The sequence below is a fragment of the Littorina saxatilis genome, linkage group LG3 (assembly GCF_037325665.1).
Source record: "Littorina saxatilis isolate snail1 linkage group LG3, US_GU_Lsax_2.0, whole genome shotgun sequence".
In the NCBI taxonomy this organism is placed as follows: Eukaryota; Metazoa; Mollusca; class Gastropoda; order Littorinimorpha; family Littorinidae; genus Littorina; species Littorina saxatilis.
Genome location: NC_090247.1, coordinates 60,157,938 through 60,174,088, shown reverse-complemented (window position 1 = coordinate 60,174,088; position 16,151 = coordinate 60,157,938). Strand labels below are relative to the sequence as shown.

General features: G+C 41.5%; 1 protein-coding gene across 1 annotated transcript in view; it reads left to right on the top strand.

Annotated features, from left to right (window-relative positions):
* Positions 1-202: 202 nt before the first annotated feature.
* LOC138961264 (protein lin-28 homolog) overlaps positions 203-16,151 on the top strand; it is a 43,433-nt gene continuing 27,484 nt past the window's right edge. The window contains exons 1-2 of the mRNA XM_070332866.1: positions 203-242; positions 1,294-1,412. Of these exons, the coding sequence (XP_070188967.1) occupies positions 203-242; positions 1,294-1,412 (159 nt within the window). The remainder of the gene's footprint in view (positions 243-1,293; positions 1,413-16,151) is intronic.

Sequence of the window (16,151 nt, the reverse complement as noted above, 5' to 3'; positions counted from 1 at the left end):
CGGATTTGGTCACCTCGGCAAATTGCCGTAAAATTGGCCACAGGAACAAATAAACATGCTGTTACTTAGCGCTCCACAGTTTGAAGGAAATGCACATTATAATGGATTGTTTAGAAAAGTAAACCTTTCTCGACACAGTTGCGTGTACCACTGATTCAGCTAAGTGCACGAGAAGCGTAATTGTCAAGAAGAGAGAATTACAATGGCAGTCAGGGGTCCCGTAAAACAGTCACGCGCTCCTGGTAACGACAATGCAAATGACGTGAGCGTGTCCGCTTACAAAGAGTATTAGCAGTACTTACGGTGTTTTACTGATTGTCCGGTAAGTTAGACCACCGTTTCGGACACTGTTAACGGCCCGCTTGGGACTTCTGTTTCGCTGTTATACGAGCGGTCTAACGGTTTTATTATTTCCTCTGGCTGGACGCGAGAGGGTGTTTTTTCCGCCATGCCACGTTGGTGTTTTTGCTCTTCGTATCGGACATTTAGCTGTTGTCGTGTATTTGTTTTGCCGGGAAAATTTACCGGTGTGACTCAGAAGCATACATCTTCTCTTGGTCCAACCGTTAATCCCCCCCCCTCCCCCAATATCACCCATCATCCAGCCCCACTGTCTGTGTTGCTTTTCTGATTTTTTGTTGTTCTTCTGCATACAGTCGATGCTACTCCTCATATAATGTATAGAACTGTCTTCAAGTGTTTGTTGTAGTTGTTTGTTTGATATTTTTATTTTATTGTCTTCTTGATGTTGTGAATGGAAAGTATTGTAAACACTCACCGAGTACTAAATTGTGTGGACTTCGGGAAACAAAACTATTTTTAACCGTGTTGGTGTGTTTGTGCTTTCTTTCAGTTTTGTTGGCTATTTGTTATTTATTTTTTCCTGCTGGTTTCTGTTATACTTTTGAAAAACAATCTTAGGCTATCAAACACGCACATGCGTTCATCTGTGTGTCGGCCTTGTCATTATGGTGACATTTAGATTTATTTTCTCATGATCCTTTAGTATGCTTGATTACAGCAGAAGTCTAAGAACAAGAATCCATGATTATTAAATGTGTTGTTTTCTCTGTGTGTGTCAATTCGATTGAATTCAGCAGAATCTATTCCTGGTTAATATTTTGTTGTCTTCTCCGTGTGTGTCAATATGATTGATTTCAGCATACAAGTTCCGTCGCGATATAACCTTGAACGGTTGAAAACGACGTTAAACACCAAATAAAGAAAAAGCATACAAGTCCAAAACAAGTATTCAAGGTTATTAACGTTTTGTTTTCTGTGTGTGTGTTGCAGGGGGCGGGGGAGGTGGAGTGAGCGGACGCCGGAGGGGGTTCTGTAAGTGGTTCAATGTGGCCAAGGGCTGGGGCTTCATCACGCCCGACGATGGCGGTCAGGACGTGTTTGCACACCAGGTAAATATAGTGTTTTGATACCTGTTCGTGTGTGTGTTTGTGTGTGTCACAGTGTGTGTGCGTACGTGTGTGTGTTCGTTTGTCTGTTCGTTTGTCTGTGTCTGTCTGTCTGTGCGAGAGAGAGAGAGAGAGAGAGAGAGAGAGAGAGAGAGAGAGAGAGAGAGAGAGAGAGAGAGAGAGAGAGAGAGAGAGAGAGAGAGAGAGAGAGAGAGAAAGATGCATATTTTCAGAGAGCAAGAGAGAGAGATGTATATTTTCAGAGAGAGAGAGAGAGAGAGAGAGAGAGAGAGAGAGATGTATATTTTCAGAGAGCGAGAGAGAGAACGAGAGAGAGAGAGAGAGAGAGAGAGAGAGAGAGAGAGAGAGAGAGAGAGAGAGAGAGAGAGAGAGAGAGAGACATTGGCTTCTCTCTCCCGGTAGACATCTGTATCGGGTTTCAGAAAAGAAGGGTGGAGAAAATAGAGAGCTGAATTTCATGATTTTTATACATACGAAAGAAAAAGACATGCAACAACAACAGCAGCAGCAGCAACAGCAACAACAACAACATCAACCACAACAACAACAAAGAACTTTAATCAAACAAGCGATCAAACGAACAATCACGAGAGTTTGGATCCAACACTGATTTCTAGAAAAAAAACATCCTTCAAAGAAACATGAGCCAAATTTCGTCCAAATTAGAAAATGTAAAAAAGTTCAAAGGAGAGAAACAAAAAACAGGCAAAGAAAAAGTCTGAACATAGCTTAGCAGAATTTTTCAGGATCAAGTTTTACCCTTAATATCAGACAACACCATCGTGAATATTTAGCGGCAACATGACGATAGTTGTGAAAGAAACAGGGTGTCTCTCGAGAAGCTGATCTCTTTTTTTTCTCCCCTCAACGTATCGCAGTCGCAATGACGCAGCAGGCAGAGAAAGAAAAGGAAACGTTCGCTTGCCATTCGAATGGTTTCTGTTTACCACCCTCAAGGGCAGGTTACCTTGCCCTGACGATTTTCCATTCCATAGTGATACACGCAAGACTCATTCGAACGAACAGTTGGAGGCGAAGACATTGCAAGGTAGCGAACGTTGTACTTCAAAATAAAACTTAAACGCCAAAAACTGCATGGTAAAAGTCCAGCACTTGTGTGTATGTGTGTGTGTCTATGTGTGTAGCGATTCCAGGAAAACTACTCTACAGATAGCCTATCCATGAATCTTTACATACATATTATTCCAGATGATAATCCTAGACTTTTTGTCTTTGATGACGTCATATCCGGCTTTTTACAAAAGTTAAGGCGGCCCTGTTACGACCTCATTTTTCATTTGATTGAAGTTTTGGTCAACTATATGTTTGTTAAAGTCAGAAGAGATTTGTTTGTTCCTTTAATTGGGTTTAAAATCGAAAATTCGCTAAGAAGATTAAACAAGTCGCGTAAGGCGAAATAACAACATTTAGTCAAGCTCAGTCGAACTCACAGCATGAAACTGAACGCATTGCATTTTTTCCGCAAGACCGTATCGTCTGTCCACCGCTCGTGGCAAAGGCAGTGAAATTAACAATCCAGAAAAGCGCGGTAGCGGTTGCGCTGAGGAGGATAGCACGCTTTTCTATATCTCTATTCTTTTTAACTCTCTGAACTTGTTTTTAATCGAAACATATCATATTTATATGTTTTTGGAATCAGGAACGGACAAGGAATAAGATGACGAACATAACTACAATAACATGACTTCTTGTTCTGTCTCCTTCGTCTGTTTAAACAGAAACTAAGTAGCTCTTTCCACGAAAATGAACCGATTCTGTCAGAAATGTCTAGTTCTGGCAAAATATTATCATTTATGAGGTTGAATATATTCGAATAAAGAATGAACTAAAACCTCAAAATGTTTAACCGAGCAGATTTAGCCTTAATTTTGTTTTATACTTTCGTTTCTACTTTTCATCTTTGCATCTAATTTTGTATGTGTGTGTGTGTGCGTGCGTGCGTGCGGGCGGGTGATGTTGTTGTTGTTTTTACCTCTCATATTTCCTCAGGGATATCGACACATTATAAGTTGCTAATGAGTGTTTTAATTAAAAGTGTAATGAATACCCGAATTGTTAGACTAAGGTGCGAGAAATATTTGTCATGTGAGCGTGGGAATAGATGGGGTTGGTATCACACATTTTAACATTCTTTTGAATTTTGAATCTGCTGTTGATATTTTTTTCTTGCCGTTATTTCGAACGCTTTGAAAAGGAGACTGGGAACCTTTGTTCCTACTGACACATCAGAAAAGATCGCTTAATCGTTTTTGCAAGATTTCATTTCGGGATTGTCATTTTTTTTATACCTCAGCGCCGATATAATAGCACAGGCATCCATTTTAACGTCTGTAAATTGCATTCGGTGTCTAATCACATCGAAATACAAGACAGGTTGCAACGACGCAAACAGACGACCACGCGTAAAATAAAAGAACAAGTCGCGTAAGGCGAAATTACTACATTTAGTCAAGCTGTGGAACTCACAGAATGAAACTGAACGCACTGCATTTTTTCACAATGACCGTAGTCCGCCGCTCGTGCAAAAGGCAGTGAAATTAACGAGCCTATTTAGCGCGGGGGTGGTTGCGCTGTGCTGCATAGCACGCTTTTCTCTACCTCTCTTTGTTTTAACTTTCTGAGCGTGGTTTTAATCTAAACATATCATATCTATATGTTTTTGGAATCAGGAACCGACGAGGAATACGATGAAATTGTTTTTAAATCGATTTCGGAAATTTTATTTTAATAATAATGTTTATATTTTTAATTTTCAGAGCTTGTTTTTTATCCGAATATAACATATGTATATGTTTTTGGAATCAGAAAATGATAAAGAATAAGATGAATGTAATTTTGGATCGTTTTATAAAATAAAAAAATAATTAATTACAATTTTCACATTTTTATGACCAAAGTCATTAATTAATTTTTTAGCCTCCAAGCTGAAATGCAATACCAAAGTCCGGCCTTCGTCGAAGATTGCTTGGTCAAAATTTCAATCAATTTTATTGAAAAATGAGGGTTTGACAGTGCCGCCTCAACTTTTACAAAAAGCCGGATATGACGTCATCAAAGATATTTATCAAAAAAATGAAACAAAAGTCAGAGGATATCATACCCAGGAACTCACATGTCAAATTTCATAAAGATCGGTCCAGTAGTTTAGTCTGAATCGCTCTACACACACACACACACACACACACACACACACACAGACACACACACACACACACACACACACACGCGCACACACACACACACACACACACACACATACACCACGACCCTCTATGTTAAAACATTTAGTCAAAACTTGACTAAATGTAAAAACCACAGCGAAAGGGGAGACACAAAAAAACACGTAAAAACCGACTTAATCAAGATTTGAAAAAGAAATTAAGGAAACGTAAGGGTCGCATTTGAAAGTGCAAAAGAGAGTCAATAAAAATCAGTATGAGCAGAAATAAAGTGTGTTTAATGTAGGGGTGTAATCGGATAGCTGTTCTTCTTTACAATAAAATTGAAACGCGAATGCAGAATGCAAAGGCCAAGTCACATTTGCTTTGATGGTGATTAAAGTTTGATTGGTAACGACTTGCATACGGCGAATTGCTCGGCGCAGCTGTGGAACGAGTTTCGCGGAATAGCGGAATGGGTTTTTGGTTTGAACTCTTTGCTCTAGATTTTCATCCTTTTAAGCTGCTGCTAAATTGGAATGGGCAATGTCATCCTTAGAGCGGCATTCCTTCCTTTCCTTCTCCGAACACAAATCTTATCTTTCCGGGCTTTTATTTATGGGATTAGATCACCCTTTTACTTAGACACGTACCCAAAATCAGCATCCTGGCTGCCTACTTCGTAAAGTGATTTGATTTCGCAGATGCAGAATAATTCCAAGGCAAAACCAATTCAGAAAACATATTTTTTTTTTTAAAGACTCCCACCCGGCGCACGAAGCAGCCAAGCTGTTGATTTTTCATAATGTGTCCACGTGAAAGGAAGCTGTTTCTCTATTGAAGATCCTGGACATGTCGGTGCTAGTAATAAAGTTATCGTTTACTCAAGAAGGAAAAGATCTTTAAATTTAACTGAAGAATGTGTAAGCCCATATCACCTGAGGTCGAAGTGGGAAAGAATAAATCCAAACACAAACCAGTTGTTCACTTTATCGGTACTGGTCAAACTACGCGCGACAGCTTTGTCGATGTCTTCGTTTTGAGAAGTAAGCGCTTTTTAAATGTAATGAGAACCGGTGTAGGAAATGCCGGTTAATGATTTACTTTCTGTCATTTTCACGATTTCACCGATACAAGACGAAATGACCGGTTAACGCGAACACTGAGGGAGATAGAAAGATGACCATATCATCACTGTCAGGTTCAACTCAATGTTACAATCTCACGCACATCTCAGAACAATGACCATACTGACAACACCATGAGGTTATGCTCACGTTGACAATCTTGGACACAGCTATAAAGCACAATTACTATTATTTCGCTTGCAAAGTCAAGTTTACAATCTATAACAGTGAACATAACAACAACACTGTTATAAGGTTCAATTCAAGTTTGCAAGCTCACACTGAACTAAGAACGAAGACCACAACCTCACCGTAAGGTTTCAATCTCAAACACATCCCAGGAGCAAACAATTCAAACGCCATGCAGGGTGGAATACAACATGAATGGACAAGGGTGGATGGGTGAGGGGAACCTCGTGGGAAAAAAATACCGCGGGTCGGCGTAGGTGGGTGAATGGCGAGTGTGAGATTCGTTATTGGAGGGAAAATCTGGAAGGAAGTTGAAAAGGGGTATTCAAAGGTTTGCAAGGAATTTTGGAATGAGAGAAAGAGTGGTGGATATGTGTGTGTGGGGTGGGGGGGGAGGGGGGGAGGGGGAGGGATTGCTGTGGACGAGGCGAGAATGAGGACATAGCGCCTGACTTTTTGGCGTGCTCTTGGCGTGGTTATTTGTTTAAAACAATACAAGGGGAAGGGATGGAGAGGATATTGAATGGAAAAAAAGGGTTTGGGGAAGGGTTGGAGAGGATATTGAATGGATAAAGGGGGTTTGGGGAAGAGAGAGGCGGGTGTAGGTAGAGAGAGAGAGGGAAAAAAACGAGAAAGAGAATGAAAGGTAAGGAGGGAGAGACAAAAAAAGGAGAAAGAGAGACAGTTAGTTTTAACAACATCTTTGGTTTAAATTCTTCGTTGGAAGAAACAGAGTGACATCTTGAGCTGTGGCCGGGTTGGTTCAATTCGGAACCTCTTCACTAATCTTGAACAGAGAGTAGTAAACAATGATAACCATAAACAATGATAAACATATCACTTCCTTCAGACTTAAAATCGTCGAAATACTACCATAGTAGGACAAAATATTTAACTTAACAAATTAATAACAAAAATCATTTAAAAAAATCAATGAATATCAATAATCAAATGCATGAAAACAATAATTATTATTTAATAAAGCAAGAAAGTCGTAGACAACGTTGAGATACGAAACAAGTAAAGACATGCGGTTTCTGTAGGCTCTGGGGAGCAAAATACAGAAAAACAGGGACGGAGAGAGAGAGAGAGAGAGAGAGAGAGAGAGAGAGAGAGAGAGAGAGAGAGAGAGAGAGAGAGAGAGAGAGATACTGACAAAAGGAGAGAGTGAGAAAAGGGAGTGAGGGGAAGGGAAGAAAAGAGAGAGAGATATTGGGAGACAGAGAGAGACAGACAGAAGGAGAGAGAGAGAACGAAATTGGGAGAGAGGGAGGGAGGGAGAAAGAAAGAAAGAAAGAAAGAAAGAGAGAGGGAGGAGAGAGAGATAGAGGGAGGGAGAGAGAGGGGGAGGGGATGGAGAGAGGGGGAGGGAGAGGGAGGGAGGGGGGAGGGAGAGGGAGGGAGAGAGAGACGGAAGGAGGTAGAGAGAGAGACGGAGTGAGGGAGAGAGAGAGAGAGAGAGAGAGAGAGAGAGAGAGAGAGAGAGAGAGAGAGAGAGAGAGAGAGAGAGAGAGAAGCGCATACCGAAGAAAGGTCAGAAGGCCAGCAAGCTGCTTTTTTGCATTCCTCGCAGTCCTGGGGCAGTTCCTTGCCCTCTACCCCCTCCCCTTCCTCCAGTTCACCTCCACCTTCCGCCCAGCTACACATTTATGAGCGTTGTTGGCTTTAGAATGAACTTGGAGTCGCTAGATGTACCGTACTTTCCGCTCTTTGCCAGCTATGCCCCTCTTGGGGGAAACGCTCTCTTGTTCTTTTTTTCGCCCCACGTGCGTGATTTTCGCTCTCATCCTCTCTCTCTTTCTCCCATCCACTCTCTCTCTCTCTCTCTCTCTCTCTCTCTCTCTCTCTCTCTCTCTCTGTCTCTCTCTCTCTCTCTCTCTCTCTCTCTCTCTCTCTCTCTCTGCATTTTTGCATTCCTTATGGTCCTGGGGCTTCTCTTTCTCTCCCCCCCCTCTCTCTCTCTCCCCCTCTCTCTTCTCTTTCTGTTGCTCTCTCTCCCTATTACTGACACTAGCGCGCCTCAAGCAATGCCGTTAGGTCAACGTAGATTGAATAATTTATATACTGGATGCCTTCTCTGTCTTGTCAAAATCTGACAACGTTTTCGAAATTCGAGAAATTGGAAGACCGGGCTAACTTTTCAGTGTTACAATTGATTCTAATGATTCTGTTGTTCAAAAACTTCCAATGTATCAGAGCAAAATCAACACAGAAGAACGTCATTTTCCAAAACAACGATGCACACTTAGTTCTTATCTCCACCCTCCAAACTTTCGCCTTCCTCAACACACACATACACAGTGCCAGATTTATGAGCCGGAATGTAGATGTATCATCACGGCGAAGAATCAGTGTGGTGTAGGTACAAGTCATGAAGGTATTCCCTTGGTGTGTGGGCAAAGCATTTCGGCACAAGTCATGAATGTATTCCAAAGGTGTATGGGCAAAGAATATTGGTACAAGTCATGAATGAAGCCCTTAAGTGTATGGGGAAAGAAATCTCGGCACAAGTCATGAATGAAGCCCTTAAGTGTATGGGGAAAGAAATCTCGGCACAAGTCATGAGTGTAGCCCCTAGGTGTATGGGGAAAGAAATCTTGGCACAGGTCATGAATGTATCCCCAAGGTGTATGGGCAAAGAATCTTGGTACAAGTCATGAATGTATTCCCAAGGTGTATGGGCAAAGAATCTTGGTACAAGTCATGAATGTATCCCCAAGGTGTATGAGCAAAGAATCTTGGTACAAGTCATGAATGTATTCCCAAGGTGTATGGGCAAAGAATCTTGGTACAAGTCATGAATGTATTCCCAAGGTGTATGAGCAAAGAATCTTGGTTAAAGTCATGAATGTATCCCCAAGGTGTATAGGCAAAGAATCTTGGTACAAGTCATGAATGTATTCCCAAGGTGTATGAGCAAAGAATCTTGGTTAAAGTCATGAATGTATCCCCAAGGTGTATAGGCAAAGAATCTTGGTTAAAGTCATGAATGTAATCCCAAGGTGTATAGGCAAAGAAATATCGGTACAAGTCATGAATGTAGCCCCTATGTGTATGGGCAAATAATATTGGTAAAAGTCATGAATGTATTCCCAAGGTGTATGGGGAAAGAAATATCAGTACAAGTCATGAATGTAGCCCCTAGGTGTATGGGCATAGAAATCTCGGCACAAGTCATGAATGTAGCCCCTATGTGTATGGGCACATAATCTTGGTACAAGTCATGAATGTATTCCCAAGGTATATGGGGAAAGAAAATATCGGTACAAGTCATGAATGTAGCCCCTAGGTGTATGGGTGGCCGAGTGGTAACGCACTTGCGCTCGGAAGCGAGAAGTTGCGAGTTCGACCCTGGGTCAGGGCGTTAGCAATTTTCTCCCCCCTTTCCTAACCTAGGTGGTGGGTTCAAGTGCTAGTCTTTCGGATGAGACGAAAAACCGAGGTCCCTTCGTGTACACTACATTGGGGTGTGCACGTTAAAGATCCCACGATTGACAAAAGGGTCTTTCCTGGCAAAATTTTATAGGCATAGATAAAAATGTCCACCAAAATACCCGTGTGACTTGGAATAATAGGCCGCGAAAAGTAAGATATGCACCGAAATGGCTGCGATCTGCTGGTCGATGTGAATGCGTGATGTATTGTGTAAAAAAAATTCAATCTCACACGGCATAAGTAAATCCCTGCGCCTTGAATATGTGCGCGATATAAATTGCATAAAAATTAAAAATAAATAAAATTAAAAATCCCTGCGCTTAGAACTGTACCCACGGAATACGCGCGATATAAGCCTCATATTGATTGATTGATATGGGCATGGAAATTTCGGCACAAGTCATGAATGAAGCCCCTATGTGTATCGGCAAAGAAATCTCGGCACAAGTCATGAATGTAGCCCCTATGTGCATCGGCAAAGAAATCTCGGCACAAGTCATGAATGGCAAAGAAATCTCGGCACAAGTCATGAATGAAGCCCCTATGTGTATCGGCAAAGAAATCTCGGCACAAGTCATGAATGTAGCCCCTATGTGCATCGGCAAAGAAATCTCGGCACAAGTCATGAATGTATCCCCCTAGGTGTGTGGGCAAAGCTTCTCACATGGGTGGGAGTTCCTCCGTCTCAGACGGATTTCCGTCTCAGAGAAATTTTGACAATTTTTTTTTTTTTTTTTTTTTTTTTTTTTTTTTTTGCGCCCTCATTGATAGTCATCTCATACTGTGTTATGCCAAATGGACTGATAGTGCACTTTTTGTTGTTTCTAATGCTTGCCAGGTCCCTAAAATTTTTAGTTTTTGTTACTTTTTGTATCTCCAACAAGGTTCTTATTTATCAGAATTAAACTCAGGAGAGGCCAGAGAAACCCTTTTAAATTCATAAAATTCGTTTTCGGCCGGGGGCCTTCGCGGCCCCTGGACCCCGGCCTTAAAAAAAGTTCAGTCTTGGAACAATTTTGGGCTCCCACCCATGTTCTCAGCACAAGTCATGAATATATCCCCAAGGTGTATGGGCAAAGAATGTTGGTACAAGTAATGAATGTAGCCCCTAGGTGTGTGGGCAAAGAAGTATCGGTACAAGTCATGAATGTAGCCCCTAGGTGTGTGGGCAAAGCTTCTCAGCACAAGTCATGAATATATCCCCAAGGTGTATGGGCAAAGAATGTTGGTACAAGTAATGAATGTAGCCCCTAGGTGTGTGGGCAAAGAAGTATCGGTACAAGTCATGAATGTAGCCCCTAGGTGTGTGGGCAAAGAAATATCGGCACAAGTCATGAATGTAGCCCCTAGGTATATGTGCAAAATATCTCCGGCTTACCTTACAAGCACTGCAATGCCATGTGGTTAATTTGTTTTTGCTCCTGCTTGCTGGAGTGCAGAATCACATAGAACTCACAAAGTAAACAAAGTAAAGAGAAGTACAAAATGACTGACATATTTTAGTACATGTTAGTTTAGCACACCACATTATAAGGTCCGGCATGAATGTATACATGTCTATCATGTGCACACAAAGCAGGGTTTTTTTGTTCTTGAAGGACAGAGAACGGACACAAACAAAACAAGAGATGAATAAAACGACTGACAATTTACAGTGCAGTACAAGAGAAGTCATGAGGCCAAAAAAAATAGGTCTGTTTACGGTAACATAGGCCAAAAAAGTAGGGTCGGTAGGTCGGAATTTTTTTTTCTTTTTTTTTCAAAAAAACCCATATTTTTACGTTATTTTGCCTTTTTTTCTTCTCCCAAATGCCAAAAAAAAGTCTAGGGTCGCGCGAAAAAAATAGGGTCGGTCGGGTTACCGTAAACAGACTATTTTTTTTTGTTGGCCTGATCGTATACATCCGTAGCTTGCACGCTATGAATGCCCTGTACAGCGTTTCTACCCCCTACGAGCTGTGTGGTTAGACACACCAACGAAAAACAATGGAGCACGAAAGGAATGACAGATTTTATTATACTACAGTACAGAATCCTACAGCATAAGGCAGGTTATGAGCGTATAGCGTCCAGAGAATGAACGCGTATTTCTATGGCGTGCAAAGAATAAATGCCCGTGCGGCGAATATGTGTCCCCCACCCCATCCCCCGTCCCCGCTTCTGGCTTGATGGTCGGACATAAACGAAAAACAACAGAAAAAGTCAGAAAGGACTGACAGATAGCAGTGGAATACAAGACATTAAAGCACTCTTCAGTACAGGAAAAGTCATGAACGTATCACCCATGGCGTGCACACAATGTTTGCGCTGGATGGTGTGGGGGAGGAGGTAAAAGTCCCCGGCATGGAATGTGGCCCTGCTTGACCCCTAGGGTCTCCTGCACCCAGTCCGGAGGGTCACGCTGCACTGTGGCTGTTCTTTCCAAGTTCTGTATTGTCTTCAAGAGAATCGTCAGAATTTTGCTTGAAATCGCACTTTTTTTTGTAGTTTAAAAAATTGATTAATTCAACAATTAAATGGTACAATACATAATGACATCCTCCAAGGGCACAATTTCATAACAGTTTGTGTGATCCATTCCCAGAATGTGTAATTTATTAGTTTGGATTCATCGGTCTATTTTAGACTTGTTAATGTTCCCTGTTACCGCGTCTATTATTTGCACTGTTCTTAAAACGGCAAAACCGCTCAGCAAAAACTTAGGCAAGATCTTCTTTCAATCAAATACCGATATATATTCTATCCTTGACAAAGAACAAGGAAACTAACAACAACAACAACAACACCATCAACAAACAACAACTACTATCAATTAATCAATCTAAACCGAAAAAAACACGGGGGCAGGGGGGGGGGGGGAATTAAAAAAGTTATGGCCTTTTTCGCATGACCCTTTTTTAGGGCCTCTTTAAACAACGGAAGACCAGGTACACCTTTATTAGGTCCAGTGATGAAAACCACTGTTTTTATGTAGAACAATGACTTCGGCGATCAATATCTAATTTAGTACCACGGCAAGGTCTACTGAAGATGATTAAGAGCAAGTGAATTACTTTCTATATATACCGAGTAGGAAATTGAAACTTGCTGCGATGTCCTTGGTACTTTTTCGAGAAAATTACAACATCTAATTTAGTCTCGGTCAGCCAGTATCACTTCGTATAACCAGTTAGTCAGTGATTACCAGGCCGTTCACCTTTTAGAAATAGATTAGATATTGAGATGATGTATTCTTCTTCTTCTTCGTCGTTCGCTGTGATGATGTATTAGGTAGGCCTTAATTCATTCGCGGAAGATGAACAGATATAAGTCATGTACGGTACCACTCGAAAGTATTTCCTATAGGTAATCTAATGTTGCTGTTTTTGTTATTACATTTAGTCAAGTTTTGACTAAATGTTTTAACGTAGAGGGGGGAATCGAGACAAGCGTCGTGGTGTATGACTGTGCGTGCGTGTGTGTGTGTGTGTGTGTGTGTGTGTGTGTGTGTCTGTCTGTGTGTGTGTGTAGAGCGATTCAGACTAAACTACTGGACCGATCTTTATGAAATTTGACATGAGAGTTCCTGGGTATGAAATCCCCATACGTTTTTTTTCATTTTTTTGATAAATGTCTTTGATGACGTCATATCCGGCTTTTCGTGAAAGTTGAGGCGGCACTGTCACGCCCTCATTTTTCAACCAAATTGGTTGAAATTTTTGTCAAGTAATCTTCGACGAAGCCCGGACTTCGGTATTGCATTTCAGCTGAGTGGCTTAAAAATTACTTAATGACTTTGGTCATTAAAAAACTGAAAATTGTAAAAAAAAAATATGTTTTTATAAAACGATCCAAATTTACATTCATCTTATGCTCCATCATTTGCGGATTCCAAAAACATATAAATATGTTATATTTGGATTAAAAACAAGCTCTGAAAATTAAATATATAAAAATTAATATGAAAATTAAATTTTCGAAATCAATTTAAAAACACGTTCATCTTATTCCTTGTCGGTTCCTGATTCCAAAAACATATAGATATGCTATGTTTGGATTAAAAACACGTACAGAAAAGCGTGCTATCCTTCTCAGCGCAAGTACTACCCCGCTCTTCGTGTCAATTTCACTGCCTTTGCCGTGAGCGGTGGACTGACGATGCTACGAGTATACGGTCTTGCTGCGTTGCATTGCGTTCAGTTTCATTCTGTGAGTTCGACAGCTACTTGACTAAATGTTGTATTTTCGCCTTACGCGACTTGTTGTTCTTGTTGTTCTTGTTGTTGTTCTAGTTGTTGTGCAATACACGACCAGAAATAATACAAATGATGAAACGATATATCTTACTGAGAAGGGCTGATGAAGTGACAAGTACATCTCCAAACGACACATGTTGAACACATGCATGGTGTTTGTAAAATTGTCGCAATGTCTGAGCTTAGCCACATTGGTGTGGTGACAAAAGACATTGCCGCGGGGATAAACAAAAATTCGTTGGCAACTTTGCTGATATAGCCATAACAGTTTTACCTTGTTTTTGTGGAAGTTTCGCGCAGTCTTCGCCGTCACCTTTCCCCGACCTTAAACAAAATTCGGTAGTTCTGGCGAAAAGACGGCAACGTTTTGTTGACGATTTTAAACAAAGCTTTATTGGCGGTTCGCCGACTTCCGACACCAAGCGATATCACTGGAAGAACTCACAACATGCTTTAAGAAATCTGAAAGAGGTTATATTTTCAAACAGTCATTATCTTTTAAAGGAACAGTCCTTGCCGTGAAAAGTGTTCTACTCACCATATCATATTATCTGGCCTAGCTTCTACATGGTGTACGACCACCCTCCGCTTGGACACATACCAAGAAACAAATTCAGGCTGATTTCTGCATAGCTGCCAACCCTCCCGAATTTTTTCGGGAATCTCCCGATGTGTGAAATCCGTCTCGAAATCCCGAAATGTGTTCGATTTTCCCGAAAAGAAAAATTTCAAAAATAATTTGTGAAACTTTTTTGGGGGGACACAACCGGTGAAAAGACGCTCTGGTTAACCGACACCAGCCAAGTCGTGTTGTGTTGTTCTTTCTTTTGTTATTATGAATGGCAATTTTCAGCATAACATACCAGAACAAAGCATGTTTGGCACCTTTTACAACAAAGCTTCGGACCCCCACAGGAATATCATAGTCATAAGGTTGGCAGCCATGTTCCTGTGCTGGGTTGGAATTTGTTGATGAAATAATATTTTTTTGAAAGCCTCGCTTATGTGACATATAAGCTTGTCGCTTGTTTGACATAAATATGTCGCTTGTTTGACATATATATATATGTCTAAGTGGAGCGATGGCCTTATCCCATCCAAAAGCTTGCCCACATTTGAGATGGTGAGCTGAATTGTTTGTATACGAGAAGGAGTGTGCCCTTTAAAGATACAACCGTCAACCCGTGTACAGTCTTATTTGCGCCAACACAGGCCTGTCCCGGCGTTTACTTTGCAAAATTGAATCATTTCACCTCAAAATCAAAAGTCACACTCACTACTTTCTCTACAAAATTGGCGACGTCTAGCTAGCTATAAGCCGAACGAATTGCGCCGATCGGCAAAGGTGCCATTTGCAAAATTAATCACCAACAAAATCTCTGTCCGAAAAGAAAGCTGGCAGGTAGTTACTTTTTAAGTATGTCCAAATAAAAGGAAGTTATTTCCCCAAGTGCCCCGTTTGGACAGATTTTAGGCGGCTGATACGAGCGTTCGCGCGGGAACTGATGAAAGCAGGAATGGCCAAATCTCAAAATTTAAACTCGCCAACCGGACGAGTAACAACAACAAAGTCACAAGCCCGCCAGAAATTTCGCTGGCCCGGTACATACTAGAATTGCTGCATCTGCAGTGTTTATGTTAATTAGAAACTCGAAACCAGGCGGTTTCTACTAGCCCGGCGGATATTTGATTCGCCCCTGGCGATCGGGCAGACGATTTGGCCATCCCTGTGAATGTGTACTTTTAGCGTTCTTGTGTGTATCGCCACATTCCTCAATGGGCAGTTTTCACACGGACAGGGTATCTCACTGACCAACAACAACCTGTAGGGGGCAGGACAAGAAGTCAAGGTGATCGGGGTGTCCGGTCATTCCGGGTATGCGCTGTTTTGTCACACGGGTATAATAGCGAGGAGGGGTGTGTGGTCAGTTTTTGTTGGCTCTGAATGAGAAGTTTGGTGAGGGAGTCGTAAACGTAACGCTGAGTCGGCTAGACCTTGGAACGGAGTTTTGTGTATTTGTCTCTCCGCTTGTTTGCTGGTTCTTTCTCTTCTTTTGTTGGTGATTTTCCACCTGATCTTTTGCTCCCCTTTTTTAACGTGGAATTTTCCTTCATTTTTGTGTGTTATTCCCCACCCCCCTCTACCCCTCTCTCTCTCTCTATCCCCTCTCTCTCTACCCCCCTCTCTCTCTCTTTCTATCTCTTTCTATCTCTCTCTCTCTCTCTCTCTCTTTCTCTCTCTCTCTCTCTCTCTCTCTCTCTCTCTCTCTCTCTCTCTCTCTCTCTCTCTCTCTCTCTCTCTCTGTATGTACATGTGTGTGTATGTGTATGTATGTGTGTGAGCTTATGTCTGCGTTTCCAAGTAGCTATGTGTCTGTCTGTGTGTAGTAGAAGCCATAAAGCAAGATTGCAAGCTTGCATTTTGTTGTTGGTGATCAAATCTCGTGATCATCCTTAGTACCAGCTTCATTTGCATAAAGACAATCCTGTTGCGCTTTTTCTACAGCAATACTAATAAATCCGGCAATAATAGCACTGGGTATCAGAGGCAGCCAC